The sequence below is a fragment of the Cetorhinus maximus genome, chromosome 2 (assembly GCF_964194155.1).
Source record: "Cetorhinus maximus chromosome 2, sCetMax3.hap1.1, whole genome shotgun sequence".
Classification (NCBI taxonomy): Eukaryota; Metazoa; Chordata; class Chondrichthyes; order Lamniformes; family Cetorhinidae; genus Cetorhinus; species Cetorhinus maximus.
The window spans coordinates 112,296,912-112,313,814 of NC_135880.1; the positions used below are offsets into that span (position 1 = coordinate 112,296,912).

Below are 16,903 nucleotides of genomic sequence, written 5' to 3' on the forward strand. Positions count from 1 at the left end.
GAGCACCATCAAGCCTACCTTAAAATGAGATGCCAAACTGGTGAAGGTACAATGCAGGACTACACAAAAGTTAAAAAGCAGCAGCATACTATAAACAGAGCTAAGTGATTCCAAATCCAACATACCAGATCACCTTGCCATATCCAGTCATGCATGGTGATGGACAATTAAACAATTAACAGGAGACAGCAGCTCCAAAAACATCCTCATCCTCAATGATGGAGAAGGCCAGCACATCAGTGTAAAAGACAAGGCTGAAGCATTTGCAACAATCTTAAGTTACAAGTACCAAGTGGATTATCCATCTTTGCCTCCTTCTGATGCCTCCACCATTGCAGATGCCAGTCTTCAGACAATTTGATTCACTCCACATGATGTCAAGAAACAGCTGAACATTGGATACAGGAAAGACTACTGGATCCAGATAATATCCCAGCAGCAGTACTGGAGACTTGCACTCCAGAACTAGCCACATCCTTAGCCAAGTTGTTCCAGTACAGCCACAACACTGGCATCTACCAACAATCTGAAAAATTGCCCAGGTGTGTTCTGCCCACACAAAGCATGACAAATCCAGTTCAGCCAACTACTGCCCTATCAGTCTACATTTAGCTGACAGTGCTATAAAGTAACACTTACTCAGCAATAACCTGCTCACTGATGCTCAGTTTGTGTTCTGCCAGGGCCACTCAGCCCCAGACCTCAGTACAGCCTTGGTTCAAATATGAAGAGAGTTAAACTCAGTCAGGCAGGAGCGGCTGCAAAATTGAAGTTAATGATAATCGGGGAAAACGCTCCAACTAGTTGGAGTCATTTGTAGCTGGAGGCCAAAGGTCTCAGGTCCAGGACATTGCTGCAGGTGTTCCTCTGGGAAATGTCCTAGGCCCAAACATCTTCAGCTGCTTCATCAATGACCTTTCCCTACATCAATAGGGGTCAGTGTTGGGGATGCTCGCTGGTGATTACAGTGCTCAGTACCACTCGCAACAGCTCACATGCTGGTGCAGTTTGTGCTCACATGCAGCAAGGCCTGGATAACATTCAAGCTTGTGCTGATAATTGACAAGTAACATTTGTGACAAACAAGTGTCAGGCAATGACGATCTCCAACAAGAATGAATCTAACTATCTCAGCTTGATATTCAATGGCATTAGCATCGCTGAATCTCTGCCAATCAACATCCTGGAGGTCACCTATGGCCAGAAACTGAACTGGTCAAGCCTGTGGCTATGAGAGCAGGTCAGAGGTTGGGAATTCTACAGCAAGTAAATCACCTCCTGACTCCCCAAAGTGTGATGGAATACTCTCTCTTGCCTGGTTGAGTACAGCTCCAACAGCACTCAAGAAGCTTGACACAACTCAGGACAAAGCAGTCCACTTGATTGGCACTCTGTCCACCACCTTAAACATTCATTCCCTCCACCACCAGCAGCACACAGTGGCAGCAGCGTACACCATATAAGAGGTGCACTGCAGTAACTTGTGAAGTTTATTTCAAACAGCACCTTCCAAACCTATGACCTCCACAATCTAGAAGGACAAGGGCAGCAGGCACATGGGAACACCACCAACTGCAAGTTCCCCTGCAAGCCACATACCATCCTGACTTGGAACTATATCGCCATTCGTTCACTGTCGCTGGGTCAAAATCCTGGAACTCCCAATCTTAACAGCATTGCAGCATACTGACACATGGGCTGCAGCAGTTCAAGAAGGGGTCTCATCATCAGCTTCTCAAGAGCAATCACGTACGGCAAGAAAATCTGGCCTGCTAGCTATTCTCACAACCCAAGAATGAACTTTTAAAAAGTTGCAGTGTTGGATAGAGAATAATTGCAGGAAACTAGAAATGCACGTAACAAACAACCAGTGGTATAGTAATCATGGCAGACTTTAATCCTAGCATTGACTGGGCAAACCAAATTTACAGTATGAAGGACAAGTTCATGTTAAGGATCAGTATGTCAAGGAACCAACTGGCGAACAGACTTAGATATAGAATTGTAAAATGAGACAGCATTAATTAATAATCTTGCAGTGAAGAACCTCCAGGGGAAAGTAATCTAATGATGAATTTTATATTGAGTTTGAGAGCGATTTAGTTAAGTTTGAAACTAGGGTCTTAAATTTAACCAAAGCAAAATACATGAGGGGCAAGTTGGCAAAGGTAGACCGAGGAAACGAGCAAATTTTTAGGCCATCAATAAGCAAGCCTTGGTTTAATGAAGAGTGCAGTAGGGCATGCCAGGAGCAGCACCAGGCATACACCCAAGAATGGGGTATCAACCTGGTGAAGCTACAATGCAGGACTACTTGTGTGCCAAACAGCATAAGCAGCAAATGATAGACAGAGCTAAGTAAATCCACAACCAACAGATCAGATCTAAGCTCTGAAGTCCTGCCACATCCAGTCATGAATGGTGGTGGATGATTAAACAACTCACTACAGGATGAGGCTTCACAAATATCCCCATCCTCAATGGGGGAGCCCAGCACATCAGTGCAAAGGTAAGGCTGAAGCATTCGCAAAGATCTTCAGCCAGAAGTGCCGAGTGGATAATCCATCTCAGCCTCCTCTGGAGGTCCCCAGGATCACAGCTGCCTGTCTTCAGCCAATTCGATTCACACCATGTGATATCAAGAAACAGCTGAAAGCACTGGATACTGCAAAGGCTATGGGCCCTGACAATGTTCTGGCTATAGTACTGAAGACTTCTGCTCCAGAACCTGCTGTGCTCCTAGCCAAGCTGTTCCAGTACAGCTACAACACTGGCATCTATCCAGCTATGTGGAAAACTGTCCAGGTATGTCCTGTACACAAAAAGCAGGACAAATCCAACCCAGCCAATTACTGCCCAATCAGTCTCTCGATCATCAGGAAAGCGATGGAAGGGGTCATCAACAGTGCTATGAAGTGACACTTGCTTAGCAACATGCTTATGGACGCTCAGTTTAGGTTCCGCCAGGGTCACTTATCTCCCGACCTCATTACAGCCTTGGTCCAAACATGGACAAAAGAGGTGAACTCCAGCACTGTACGTGTACCTATACCACAGGGACTGCAGCATGTTCAAGGAAGTAGCTCATCACCACTTTTTCAAGGGCAATTAGGGACGAGCAATAAATGCTGGCCTAGCCAGCGACACCCAAATCCCGTAAATGAATAATTAAAAAAAGCAAACACCAACTCACCCGTAGACAACAGTTCATTGTCTACAGTAATGTTAAGATGATCATAGGGCTCCAAGAACAGCAATAGGGAAGCAGTAGCTATTAAATATAGCTATGTTTAAGAGTGTGATTAAATTATTCTTATTTCTGCACACTTTTGTTATTCAGTAACACATAATAGCTATTTAGACCAAGGCAAAAGGATTGAGTTTAACCTTTAAAATTGCTGTTAGTCGCGGTCAAAGGCCTCCAAATTTCTTTTGAGCGCCATTAAGCATTGAGAATATCCAAAACAATCTGATTTTCTGTAACTTATTTTATTCAAAATACAGTTGCTCTGCCTCTTCACTCAGAGATCACAAAATAATTATACCGGCAGATACCAAAGCAAGGAAAAAAAAATTAAACACATCATCATTCTCAAAATTAGATATGGACAGTTGCAAAGGCTAAGAGCAATAAGGATTTCTACCTCACAAAATGTAACATGCAACACGCTTGTTCCTTCACGCCCTCGCCCATGAAACTAATCTTACATCTTTTCACTATGACTTCACTAATTTCCATTTTGTCTGTGTGAATTTTAATGAATATGCGCCGAGTCTTGAAGGCCCACTCAAAGGTAGATTAAAATGGACCATTGCACCTTAGAAGTATATCAAGCCAACTATAAAACCAACAAGATTTGGAAGAGGTCACAAAGCAATGTTGTGTAGTTTAAAAATGCAAGTCATCTTTTGAAAAGTCATGCATTCACATTTCAGGAACTTCTGTGGCAAGTAGCTCTGGACTACTGGTTCTAAAAGAACTGGATCAGAGATAGTGGATTCACTGGTGGTTACGATTCTCTAAAATTCCCTAGATTCGAGAATGGACCCAGAGGATTGAAAGGTAGCAAACAAAACACCGTTATTCAAGAAAGGAGGGAGAGAGAGAAAACAGGGAGCTACAGACCAGTTAGCCTGACAATCAGAAAAATGCTGGAATCTCTCATTAAGGAAGTCTTAACAAAGCACTTAGGAAATCATAGTATGATTAAAGTCATCATGGTTTCACAAATATTTGACAAATTTATTAGCTTAAAAGAGAACCAGATGCGGTCCACTTGGATTTCCAAAAAGGCATTCAATAAGGTTTCATTGGTATCCTTCCATCTACAAAAGGTGATGGACACAGCAAACAAATCCATTTCAGAGGGGATGTCTTCATATGGCGCACCTTTGCTGATGGCTGAAGAGGCCACTAAGGTGCCACACACAAGATAAAGGCTCATGGAGTTGTGGAGCAATTAATTACCACTGACTGCAGTGGTTCAAGGTGTCTAACTACCACCTTTTCATGAGCTATTAGAAATGGGCATCAAACGTTGGCCTTGTCAGCAATGCCTACACCCCAAAAAGGGATTAAAAAAGGAGAATTGGTTAATGGGCAGGAGCAAAGAGTAGGGATGGATGGGGTATTTTCAAGTTGCCAAGTTGTGATTAGTGGAGTGCCATAAGAACCAATGTTGGGGCCTCAGCTATTTACAATCTATATTAGAGGTGGCCAAAGTTACTGAACCTAAGAGCCACTTATGATAATCTTCAGATGTTTGAAAGCTGCAAGACACGGACAAACTTTACACAGGCCAATTACTGCTAGTAGAGATCTTGTGGGTTTCCATCCTGGCTGTAAGTCTTTGAAAATCCGGCTGATATATTGTCAAGGCTGTACGAAGGAGCTCAGTCAGGTGTTGATTTGTAAGGACTGCACTATGTTTCGACCTTACAATCTTCACTACTGATCTGGGAGATACGACTCTCCATAGTATGCTGTGAAATTGGAATGTGTGTTATTGGATGCTAATTTTGAGTTATTCGGATCTATAACTGAAACAACTTCAGCAATATTCTTCTTAAATTCTCCATCACAGTATTGATGTTTAGCACAAGCAATATTCCTTGATATAACAAAATTAGCTTCGGTTGTTGTGTCAGCTTCCTTACTGAATGTTGAAAGTAATGTCTGCTGGCTATTTAGGAATGATTTTAACACGATTAACTAATTTTTTTGTAATTCTGATTTAGGAGGATACTCAGATGAAAAGTTTTTGTGATTCGATGTGTAGAGGCATTTCAAGTTACTGGCTTTGTAGTGAATGAGTGATGCATTACAGATAAGGAACATGGCTTTCCTGCCTTTAATGGTGAATGCAAAGTCTTGCTCCCACTCTGGCTTAAAATTTCTGTTTTCATCTTCATACTTTCATTTCTTACAATTTGATGATGTAATTCTCATTCACAAAGTTTACACAGCTATTTAAATTCAACTTATGTTTATGGACTGTAAACACAACTCTACCCCGAGTGTATTGCGAGGGTTTCCAATTTTCACCTTCGAAGATCCTGCCTTGGAATTTTCTCCAAAAGTCAATCCAACTGGGACGGCTTCAACAATGGCCCACCTTGCAGGGTTTCAATCTCGCTTTCCAAGGTTCCTTTCCCTGAATTCCAGAGTACACTCAAGCATCAAATTACAAGCACAATTTTCGGCTCTTTGGCCCTGCCAAGCAGACCATTACTGCTCTAAAGGGGTACCTTTGTATCAATGGCTACATTCTTGGATCTTCAGGGCTTCTCCTTAGCTCTCTTCAATTACCAGGGCTTCTCCTGAGCCCACTTCACTTGAAGTCAGCTTCCCACAGCACCTTCTTTAAGTAGAGACAGTTCCTCGTTTTCTTAACTCAACTGGGACCTGTTCCTGTCCCTTGTCTCTTGTTCCTGCCCCTGGGACACTTCTCGGGACCTCTCCTTGTTCTCCTTCCTTGTCCCTCTGTCTGGGACAATTACTGACAATGGCGCTCTGCACCCGGTCACCTGACCTGGGTCTTTGCGGCCTTCTTTTTTCTCTTATGCACAGGGCCTGTAGACTGAAAAGTTGCCAAAAGTGTGCATGTGCAGCCCGTTGCCAGCCTGCACATGCGCGGGAAGTCCAAAGACTGCTGGGACTTGAGTGCCTGACCTCTGTTCCAGATGAGCAGGTAAGTTTGGGTTTCCTAACAGTCTATATTGAACTGAAATGCTGAAAGGTGTTCAGCCAATATTTTTCTGCGAGCTGTGGTTTGGCCATGCCTGATCTATACTAATACCATAGACAAAGAGACAGAGAGTAATGTACCCAAGTTAAATGATGCAAAGATGGGTGGGAATGTAAACTGTGTGAAGGACAGGGGCTGCAAAGGGATACAAACAGATTAAGTGAATGGGCAAAAAGATGGCAGATGTAGTATATTGTGGGGAAGTATGAGATTATTTACTTTGGTCATAATAATAGAGAAGGAAAATATTTTTTAAAAGGCATGAAACTTGTAAATGTGGATGTTCAGAAGGACGTGGATGTACTCGTACAAGGAACACAAAGTTAGCCTGCAGGTACAGCAAGCAACTGGAAAGACAAATGGCATAACGGTCTTTATTGCAAGGTGATTAGAGTACAAGAATAAGGAGATCTTGCTACAACTGTACTACACTTTGGTGAAACCACACCTGGAGTGCCATGCACAGTTTTGGTCTCCATATTTAAGGAAATGCATACTTGGAAGTACATTGCATTATTGTAATTTTATTACACTGCATTAGCAAGGATTCACTAGATTGGTTCCTCGGATGAGACGACTGTCCTATGAGGAGAGACTGAGCAAATCGCAGAATTGTTACGGGGGCAGGAGGCAGCCATTCAGCCCATTGTCTCTTCACCAGCTCTCCAAATGAGCATTATGACTTAGTGCCATTCTCTTGCTTTTTCCTTGTACCCTTGTACATCGTTTCTATTCAATTAATCTGAATGCCTCTTGAATGCCTTTATTGAATCTGCCTCCGCCGCATTTCCAGGCAGTGTATTCGAGACTCGAACCACTCACTGAGTGAAAAAGCTTTCTCTTACATCACATTTGCTTCTTTTGCAAATCACTTTAAATCTGTGGCCTCTCTTCCTTGATCTTTTTACGAGTGGGAACAGTTTCTCCCTATCTACTCTATCCAATCTCCTCTTAGCCTTCTCCTCTCCAAGGAGAACAGTCCCAACCTCTCCAATCTATTTTCATAACTGAAGTTTCTCATCCCTGGAACCATTCTTGTCCATATTATGGATGCGTTCACATCCTTCTTACAGTGTAGTGCCCAGAACTGTACACAATACCCCAGCTGAAGTCTAACGAATATCTTATATAAGCTTAGCATAACCTCCTTGCTCTTGTGCCCCTATTGATAAAGCCCAGGGTACTGTTTGCTTTATTAACTACTCTCTCCACCGGTCCTGCCACCTTCAATGACCTGTGTACATACATACCCAGGTCCCTGGCTCCTGCAGCCCGTTAAGAATTGTACCCCTTATTTTATAGCGTCTGTCCATGTTCTACCTACCAAAATGCATCACCTCATACTTCTCTGCATTGAACTTCATCTGCCACCTATCTGTCCACTCCAACTTGTCTATGACCTTTTGAAGTTCTACACTGTCCTCCTCACAGTTTACAAAACTTCCAAGTTTTGTATCATCTGCAAACTTTGAAACTGATCCCTACATACTAAGATCTAGATAATTTATATCAGGAAAAGCAAGGGTCCCAATATCGACCCCTGGGGAACTCCACTACAAACCTTCCTCCAGTCAGAAAAATATCCATTGATCATTACACTGTTTCCTATTACTCAGTCAATTTTGTATCTGTGTTGCTTCTGTCCCTTTTATTCCATGAACTATTATAACTTTTCTCACAAAACTGTTGTGAGACACTGTATCGAATGCTTTTTGCAAGTCCATGTACACCACATCAACAGCTTTACCCTCACCTACCCTTTCTGTTACCTCTTCAAAAGACTCTGGCAAGTTATTTAAACATGATTTCCCCTTTAGAAATCCATGCTGGCTCTTCCAAATCAACTCACATTTTTCTTGTGGCTACTAGTTCTATCCTGAATAATCATTTCTAGAAGCTTCCCCACCACTGAAGTTAAACTGACAGGTCTGTAATTGCTAGGCTTATCCTTACAACCTTTTTTGAACAAAGGCATAATGTTTGCAATTCTCCAGTCCTCTGGCACCTAGCAAGTCTAGGGAAGACTGAAAGATTACAGTCAGTGCCCCTGCAGTTACCACTCTTAATTCCTTCAATATCTTTGGATGCACCTCATCTGGTCCCAGTGCCTTGTCAACTTTAAGCACCAACAGTTTATCCAATGTCTCCATATCAATTCTGAACTCTTCTAGTGAAAGTTTCCTCCTCTGTCACTATGGCTTGGGTAGCATCTGCATCCTTGGTAAAGACAGATTTTAACACCTCAGCCACGCCCCCTACCTCCATTTGTAAATCCCCTTTTTAGTCCCGAATCGGCTCTACTCCTTTTACCACCCTCTTAGTATTTATGTGCCTGTAGAAGACTTTGGGATTCCTCTTTATGTTGGCTGCCAGTCTCTTATCATAATCCCTCTTCGCTTTTCTTATTTGCTTCTTCATCTCTCCTCTGAACCTTCTATATTCAACTTGGGTCTCAATTGTATTTTCTATCTTGACACCTGTCATAAGCAAACTTTTTCATCTTTATCTTAATTTCTATCTCCTTTTTAATCCAGGGAGTTCTGGGTTTGTTTTCCCTACGTTTGAAGGAATATACCATGACTATGCCCAAACCATTTCTTCTTTGAAGGTGGCCCGTTGTTCAGCTACAGTTTTTCCCGCCAACCTTTACTTCCAATCTATCTGTCCAGACTTCGTTCTTGCCCTATTGAAGTCAACTCTTCCACCAGTTAATCATTCATGACTCTACAGTCATCCTAAACCTTATGATACAATGATCACTGTCTCCCTAAATGTTCGCCCACTGATACTTGATCTACTTGGGCCCACCTCATTTCCAAGAACCAGGGCCAACAGTGCAACCTTTCTTGTTGGATGGGACACATAATGCTGTAGAAAACTAACACTATCTAGGAATTCTTGCCCCTCTCTGCCCTTTACACTACCACTGCCCCAGTCTAAGTTTGCATAATTAAAGTCTCCCATTCTAACTACTCTATAATGTTTGCATCTCTCTAATTTCCCTGCAGGTTTGTTCCTCTACATCCTTCCAACTAGTTGGTGCTCTATAGACTACACTGAGCAACATAATTGCACCTTTTTTGTTCCTTAGCTCTAGTCAAATTAATTCTGTCCTTGAGCCCCAGACATCCTCTTTCTCCAGCACGGCAATGTTCTCCTCAACCAGTACCGCCACCCCGCCTCCTTTTCTTCATGCTCTATCTTTCCTGAACACCTTGCCCCCAGTCCTGCCCTTCCTTGAGCCAGGTCTCTTTTATCACTGCATCATCATATTTCCACATGGCAATCTGTGCCTGTGACTCCCAAATCTTATTTACCACACTCCATGCATTCACCTATATGCACAGTAACCCTGATTTAGACTTCATGACTTCCTCCCTTCCTCCGACTCTACCTATTAACTTACTATTCTCTGTTCTAGTGCTACCTGTCCCTCCCAGTATTTCGTGCACCCTGGTATTCCTCTCTAATGCTCTCTCCTGGTTCCCATACCCCTGCCGAGTTAGTTTAAAGCTCTCCCAACAGCAAGAGCAAAACGCCCTGCAAGGAACTCAGTCCCAGCTCTGTTCAGGTGCAACCCGTCCGGCTTGTACAGGTAATCTCCCTCAGAGCCAGTCCCAGTGTCCCAGGAACCTAAAGCCCTCCCTCCAGCACCATCTTTCCAGCTATGCATTCATCTGTTTTATCCTCCTATTTCTGCACTCACTTGCACACGGCACTGGGAGTAATCTGGAGCTTACTCCATTTGAGGTCCTGCTTGATAATTTTCGACATAACTTCCTAAATTCTGATCACAGGACCACATCCCCCTTCCTACCTAAGTCATTGGTCCCAATGTGGGCCATGACCTCTGGCTGAGCACCCTCCCCCAGAAGGATGTCCTGCACCCACTCGGTGACATCCTTGGCCCTGGCACCAGGCAGGCAACATACCATCTTGGAGTGACATCTAAAGCCACAGAAACGCCTGTCTGTTCCCCTAATGAAACACCTATCACTATTGCTCTTCCTTTCTTCTTCCTCCCCTCCTGTACAGCCAAACCGCTCGCGGTGCCACAAACTTGGCTCTGACTGCACTCTTCTGAGGAAACGCCCTCACCAGTTTCCAAAATGGAAAACTGATTAGCAAGCAGGGCTCCAGTACTACCTGCCTGATTCTCTTGGACTGCCTGGTGGTCACCCATTCCCTTTCTGCCTGCATACTCCTAGCCTGCCTATATTCTCCGGAATTCAGAAAAATGAGAGGTGATCTCATTGAAACATACAACATTCTGAAGGGGCTTGACTGGGTAGACAGAGGTTTTTTCCATTGGCTGGGGAATCCATAATACAGGAGCACACTTTCAGGATAAGGGGCCAAATCATTTAGGACTGAGATAACTGAGAAATTTCTTCACTTAAAGGGTTGTGAATCTTTGGAAATATCTACCTGAGGGGGCTGTTGATGCTCCATCATTGAATATTTTTAAGACTGAGATAGACAGATATTTGGTTTCTCAGGGAATCAAGTGGGAAAGGAGTTGAGGCCGAAGATTAACCACGAGCAAACTGAATGGCAGAGCAGGTTTGGGGCGTATGGTCTTGGTCTACTCTTGCTCCTGTTTATGCTCTTAACTTGCATTTACATAGCGCCTTTCAAAATTTCAGGATTATGCCAAAGCATTTTATAATCAACGAACTTAGTTGATTCACAACTGAGTTAAGCTGGTCATGTAACCAGAATCCCGGTTGCTCACTCACCAAAGTGAATCTTCTAAAGAAAGCTCGAGTCTGGGGTGTGCTCTCATGGATGTGAAAAGAAGTGTTTACAAGGACACTCTGAAGGCTTCACTTAAGAGTTTTGATATTGACTTCAAGTCCTGGAAAAAGCTCTCCAGGATCACTATACCCGGCGCAACAAATAAGTAAAGGTGTGGCATCCTTCAAAAGGAAGTGCATAGCAAACATAGAGAGAAAACACAAGGAGAGGAAATCCTGAGCCAGTAACTCACCCAAAACTCAATCGGCTGCAGTATCCTGACCTATTTGCAGCAGAACCTTCTGAGCACAAATTGCCCTTAGCAGTCAACTACATGCCAACCAGAATCCTACCAAACACCCCAAATGATGAACATGGTTGTCTTCACCTCAAAGGACAAACAACAAGAGTCAATGATTACATAACAGAAGTATTTCAATGTTGCATTTTAGGGAAACAGGACAGCTAATTGCACACAGCAAGATCCTACAAACAGCAATACGATTATAGCCAGAACACTTATTCGTGATGTTAGTTGAGGGATAAATATTGGCTAGAACACCACAGCAACTCCCGGTTATTCAAATAATGCCTCTGCATCTTTTAATCTGTCTGAAAGGGCAGGCTTGGTCTATGTTTAACATCTCATCCATAAACCTTCACCTTCAACAGTACAGTATTCACTCAGTATTGCATTGGAATATCAGCCTGAATGTTGTATTCCAGTCTCTATAGTGGGACTTGAACCCATAATCTACTACCATGGATGACAGAGTTTTTCAGAATTTTGTTAACATTCCCAAGCATGCTCCCAAGCAGCTGACACACTCATTAACTTGTGCATGTACATTGTTTTTAAGATGCTGACTGTAATCATATGCTCGAGTGCTGTTCCTTCTTCAATGGCTGCGATGATATGCAGAGAGCTGTAAGTGCAAAAATACTGTGAACTTTGTATGGACAGCTGATCCAAGGCTCGGACATCAAAGTGCACAGAACAGTCCTGGTAACTGGTCAGGAAATATTGACAATGTCTAAGGCAATTGTAGAATCTTCGCCTTTGAAAGTGGCAATGGCACCTTATTTTACGACTGCTGTCAATGGGTGCTAACTGCTCTCATTCTTTATTATAATCTCTAATATTTTACAAAGATAGACAGTTCCACTTGAAGGTTATCGAAATCTCACAGGATGAGTCAACTCTGAGAACTAGGTAACCATCTAAACTCACAGACAATTAATGTGGTACTGAATTCAGAGCTGGTTTATGCATGTCACAAATAACCATCAAAAAATTATGCAGCACAATCATAAGAAAAAAAGTGAAGAAACAATTGCATTTATGTAGCACTTTTCACATCAAAGTTCCAGAGCACTTCACAGCTAATGAAGTGCTTTAGAAGTGTAATGTAGGAAAATGCAGGAACCAAATTGTCAACAGCAAGGTCCAACAAACATCAATGAGAGGAACGGGTTTTTTTTTAAAAAAAGTGCAGTGTTTGTTGAAGAATAAACTTTGGCCAGACCATCAGAAGAACTACCCTCCTCCTCTTCTGATAATGCTTTGGGATATTTTATAACCACCTGAACAGATTCTCAGGGTCTTAGTTTAATATCTCATTAAAACGTTGGTAACTCCCAACAACGGAACATTCATCAGGTGCAGCAATAACGTTGGCCAAGGTTATACCCAAGTCCCGAAGCAGAGCTTGAACTCAACCTTCTGACTTAGAGGTGAGAATTCTGCTGTACAGCCATGGCTGCCTATATATTGAACAATCAACTCACAATGTAGTAACATTCTTACTGTTGGTACATACAGAAAATAAACTGTCATGAAGCAATTCACATTTTCAGAACTCCTAAATTACTCAATAATCGGCACAGATTACTTCATTTGCACAATCATACAACACAGGAATAGGCCACTCGGCTCTTTGAAAGAGCTATCTCACTCAGCTGCTCTTTAGCTACAGCCCTGCAATTTTTTTCCTTTTCAAGTATATGTCAAATTTCATTTGTAACTTAACCAACTTCCACCGCCCCCTCAGATCATGACATGCTGTGAAAGGAAAATTATCATCTCTGCTCTGGCTCTTTTCTATATTAAAAGGGCATAACTGAATTTATAAGAGGCACAGAGAGCAAATCCAGTTAAAAGTGCCAATATGGTATAAGCAATTGATCTTGTAAATCTTATTGCTCAAATGGAATCCAATACATGCATCAACATAACATTCTAACTGGGGTGTAGAATTGGTCTTTGGACACTTTTGTGATGACTAATACCCAATAGTCATTCCTCAACTCAATTACAAATTGAACATGAACTAAGAATGAAATTTGCTTGCTGTAATCAAAATTGTGATGCTAAACCACTCACCCTGTTGATCAGAATCTGCATTTCTCGAAACCAGAGCACTGACTGCTGGAAAGGTAATGCTGGACATTGCTGCCACAGCTCCTGCTGCCCACATCATCCTAAGAAAGCAAATGACAATTAAAGACACAGAGCCTGAGCATTTACTTCAAAATATCCCATTCACGTGGCCTCATCTTTTCCACTCAAGAAGCGACTATAACATAGCGAAAATTATAATTTGCATCTTGAGACCTTGAAACTAGAAAACAATGCAGACCGACCAGAAGTTTTACAAAATGTGTGATCATCTCTTCTGGATGTACAGTGGAAGCAAAACTGATTCTTACTTTAAATACATAGGCAATTCATGCACACACACAATATAATCCTCCCAGCAGGAGGAATTTGAAAGTTCAAACATTCAAAATTTTACAAAAATGGTTTCGGTCATCACTGGATTTGCATAACTGCAGTATACAAAATACATGCCATTATCCCATTGAAGCATGCCTACTTACCAGGGCTGGGATCCAAAGCCATACCAAGCCAGCTGCAGCATCTGAAATCCGAGGCCTAGGAGAACAGTGTTCTTATTACCTATGGACCTCATTAGGATACTAAGAAATACAGTCTGTGAAAATAGAAATTAGGGAAAAAAAATCATTAATGTGTGCCTGATTCTTTGCTTTTAAGAATATTTGCACCTTTAGCTATGAAGACTCTACTAATTTAAGAAAATGGGGGTTGGGGGGTAAAATATTCTATTCCTGCAGGAAAAAAAATCTTAATACCTTACCTGATTCACCAATGGCCAACTTTTAACATTCTGACAAGCAACAGACTTATTAAAAACCTGTTGTTCCGAGTACTGAAGCATGAAACACTTTTGTTGGTTACAAGTTACTACTAAGGTCCTGTTCCATAACTTCTTGGATAGAAGCTTAATTCGGCCCAGTATATTTGAGTAATAGCTGATTTGTAAAAAATACTTTCTGAAAAGGTTGCATATTATTAACTATGAATGTAAACTTTCCTGAAGGTTCAATGAATAAATGCCCACATAATCTGCCACTGAACGACAAATCAGAAGGCCCCAGACTGAGGCGTTTTTGGTTAGGCTACAATTGGCCTGAAGATCCACAGGCTAAAGAGGGGGGAAAAAATGCCATGGCTTGCACTCATGGTTACCATCCAGTTAGCCCAACTAGAAACTACAGGTGTGGGGAAAGAGTTCGGGTATGCTGTGGTACCCCCCATAGTGAATTTTTCTACTAACACTCAAAGATGAAGAACGTTCACTTGGGCCAGTTTGCCCTCCCTCCCCGTTCTGTGAATCCATCAAAATAAATTTGCCTTTTCAACAAAATAAAGTAACCACAGCCACAAACCAAGAAAATTTTAGAAGTGCAATAGTGAAAGGATGGCTCTATTGGAAAGGGGTGGTTGTGGGGAGGGGGAAATCAAGACTCATGAAAAAGGGGATAAGATTGGAAATACATGAATGCGAATTAATTAAAAACCAGTGTCAGTGATACATTCGAGCCAGGGCAACTCATATTAGAACTGGAAGAGAATGGATCGTACAGTGAATTTTTGACAGCTACCAACTTTTTCAACATTCTGAATGCTGATTTCTATAGATGCCAATTCCATAAGTAGCCTTTGCTTACTGCAATTAAAGTGGAATAGAACTGCAAAGCATAATATTGGTCTAATGCAAGTGAATATTAAAATCACCCGACATTGAAATTTCTCCTGTCAATAATTTTAACAAAATAATTGGCATCAGTAAAAAAGGAATTGAATTTGTATTAAATTGAAAGAAAACAAAAAGCACTGTATGCTACCACTGTACCATTAGCTAAGTAAAGCCTCAAATACACCAACCTACATGTTTTTTTTATTAAAAATTTAGTTCCTGGGATATGAACAGGGCAAGGTCAGCATTTGCTCTCATCCCAATTGTCCTCGAGAACCTTCCTGAACTGCAGTCTATGTAGTGTGGGGAGGAAGTTCCAGGATTGTGACTCTGACAAGTGATGAATGGTGATATAGTTCCACAGCAGGATGATGTACGACTTGGAGGGGTGCTTGCAGGTGGTGGTGCTCCCATGCATCTGCTGTCCTTGTCCTTCAAGGTGGTAGAGGTCAAGTGTTTGGAAGGTACTGTCAAAGGAGCTTTGGTGAGTTGTTGCAATGCATCTTATAGATGGTACACACTGCTGTCACTATTTGCCGGTGGTGGAGGAAGTGAATGTTTAAGATGTTTGTTGGGTGCAAATAGGCTGCTTTGTCCGTGTCTAGCTTCTCGAGTGTTGTTGCAGCTGTACTCATCTAGGCAAGTGGAGAGTATTCCATTACACTCCTGGCTTGTGTCTTGTAGATGGTGGACAGGCTTCGTGCAGTCCTCCATGTACAGTCTCACTGTATTGCAATCATGACTCTTTGCTCTCTCTCCAAGCAACACATCTTATCCCAGTATCTTCAAATTATAACTCTTTACCTCTTGGAGTCTTTGCCTTAATCTGCGAATTTTTACAGTTCAAGCTTAGTGCTAATGAATTATTACTTCATCAACTATTTTTTCTTTCTACCATGATGCTGTCACGTAGGCTGCATGAGCAAACTGACCATGGCACTGTGGTACAGGGAGCCATGCAGCTGGTGGGGGTGGGATGTGTGTGTGTGGGTAGCAAGTAGAAATGTAGTGGTAGTAGGAGACAGTATAGTCAGGGGTATTATTAGTTCTCTGTAGCCGAGAGCGAGAGTCCAGGACATTCGATTGCCTGCCCGGTGCCAGGGTTCCAGACATCTACTCAGGGCTAGAGGGGAACGTGCATTGGGAGGGGGAGGATCCAGTTTTAGTGGTCCATGTAGATGCCAATGACATACATAGGACTAGGAAAGAGGTTCTGCTTAAGGAGTATGAGCAGCTTAGGGCTAAATTAAGCAGAACCTCAAAGGTGGTAATTTCTGGATTATTGCCTGAGCCACGGGCAAACTGGCGCAGAGTAAATAAGCGAGTTGAATGCATAGCTCAAAGGTTGGTGTGGGAGAAATGGTTCTTGATTTATAGGACACCGGCATCTGCAGTGGAGAAAGAGAGAGCTGTACCATTGGGAAAGTCTTCATCCAAATTGTGCTAGGACCTGTGTTCTGGCGAGTCATATAACCAGGGTGGCAGAAAGAGTTTAAACTAAATAGTGGGGGGCAAGGGTCAAGTTTGGGAAGATATGATAAATAAAAGGGAAAGGACAAGGCAAGAGACCAAGGTAGCAATAGGGTAATGATAATCAGAGCGTGGCAGGAAGGACAGAGTGCACAAACTTGAATGCACCAGCAGACAAGGTCAGAGGTTGCCAAAATAGTAAAAAGGCAAAACTAAAGGCTGAATGTGCACAGCATTCATATTAGAACAGATTAATTGTCAACTCAAATAGAAATTAATATGTATGACTTGATAGCCACTAGAGATGTGGCTGCAAGAGGACAAAGGTTGGGACCTGAATTGGAAGGGTAGGAACCTTGGAAAAAGTGGTGGGGTAGCTCTGTTAAT

The 16,903-nt window shown here is 42.3% G+C and overlaps 1 protein-coding gene across 2 annotated transcripts in view; it reads right to left on the reverse strand.

Annotated features, from left to right (window-relative positions):
- The window catches only part of LOC144696773 (hippocampus abundant transcript 1 protein-like), a 125,076-nt gene that overhangs the window by 7,853 nt on the left and 100,320 nt on the right, over positions 1-16,903 (reverse strand). For both annotated transcript variants that reach the window (XM_078568503.1, XM_078568494.1), the window contains exons 9-10: positions 13,866-13,978; positions 13,369-13,466 (exon numbers count right to left, since the gene is read on the reverse strand). In XM_078568503.1, coding sequence (XP_078424629.1) covers positions 13,369-13,466; positions 13,866-13,978 — 211 coding nt within the window. The remainder of the gene's footprint in view (positions 1-13,368; positions 13,467-13,865; positions 13,979-16,903) is intronic.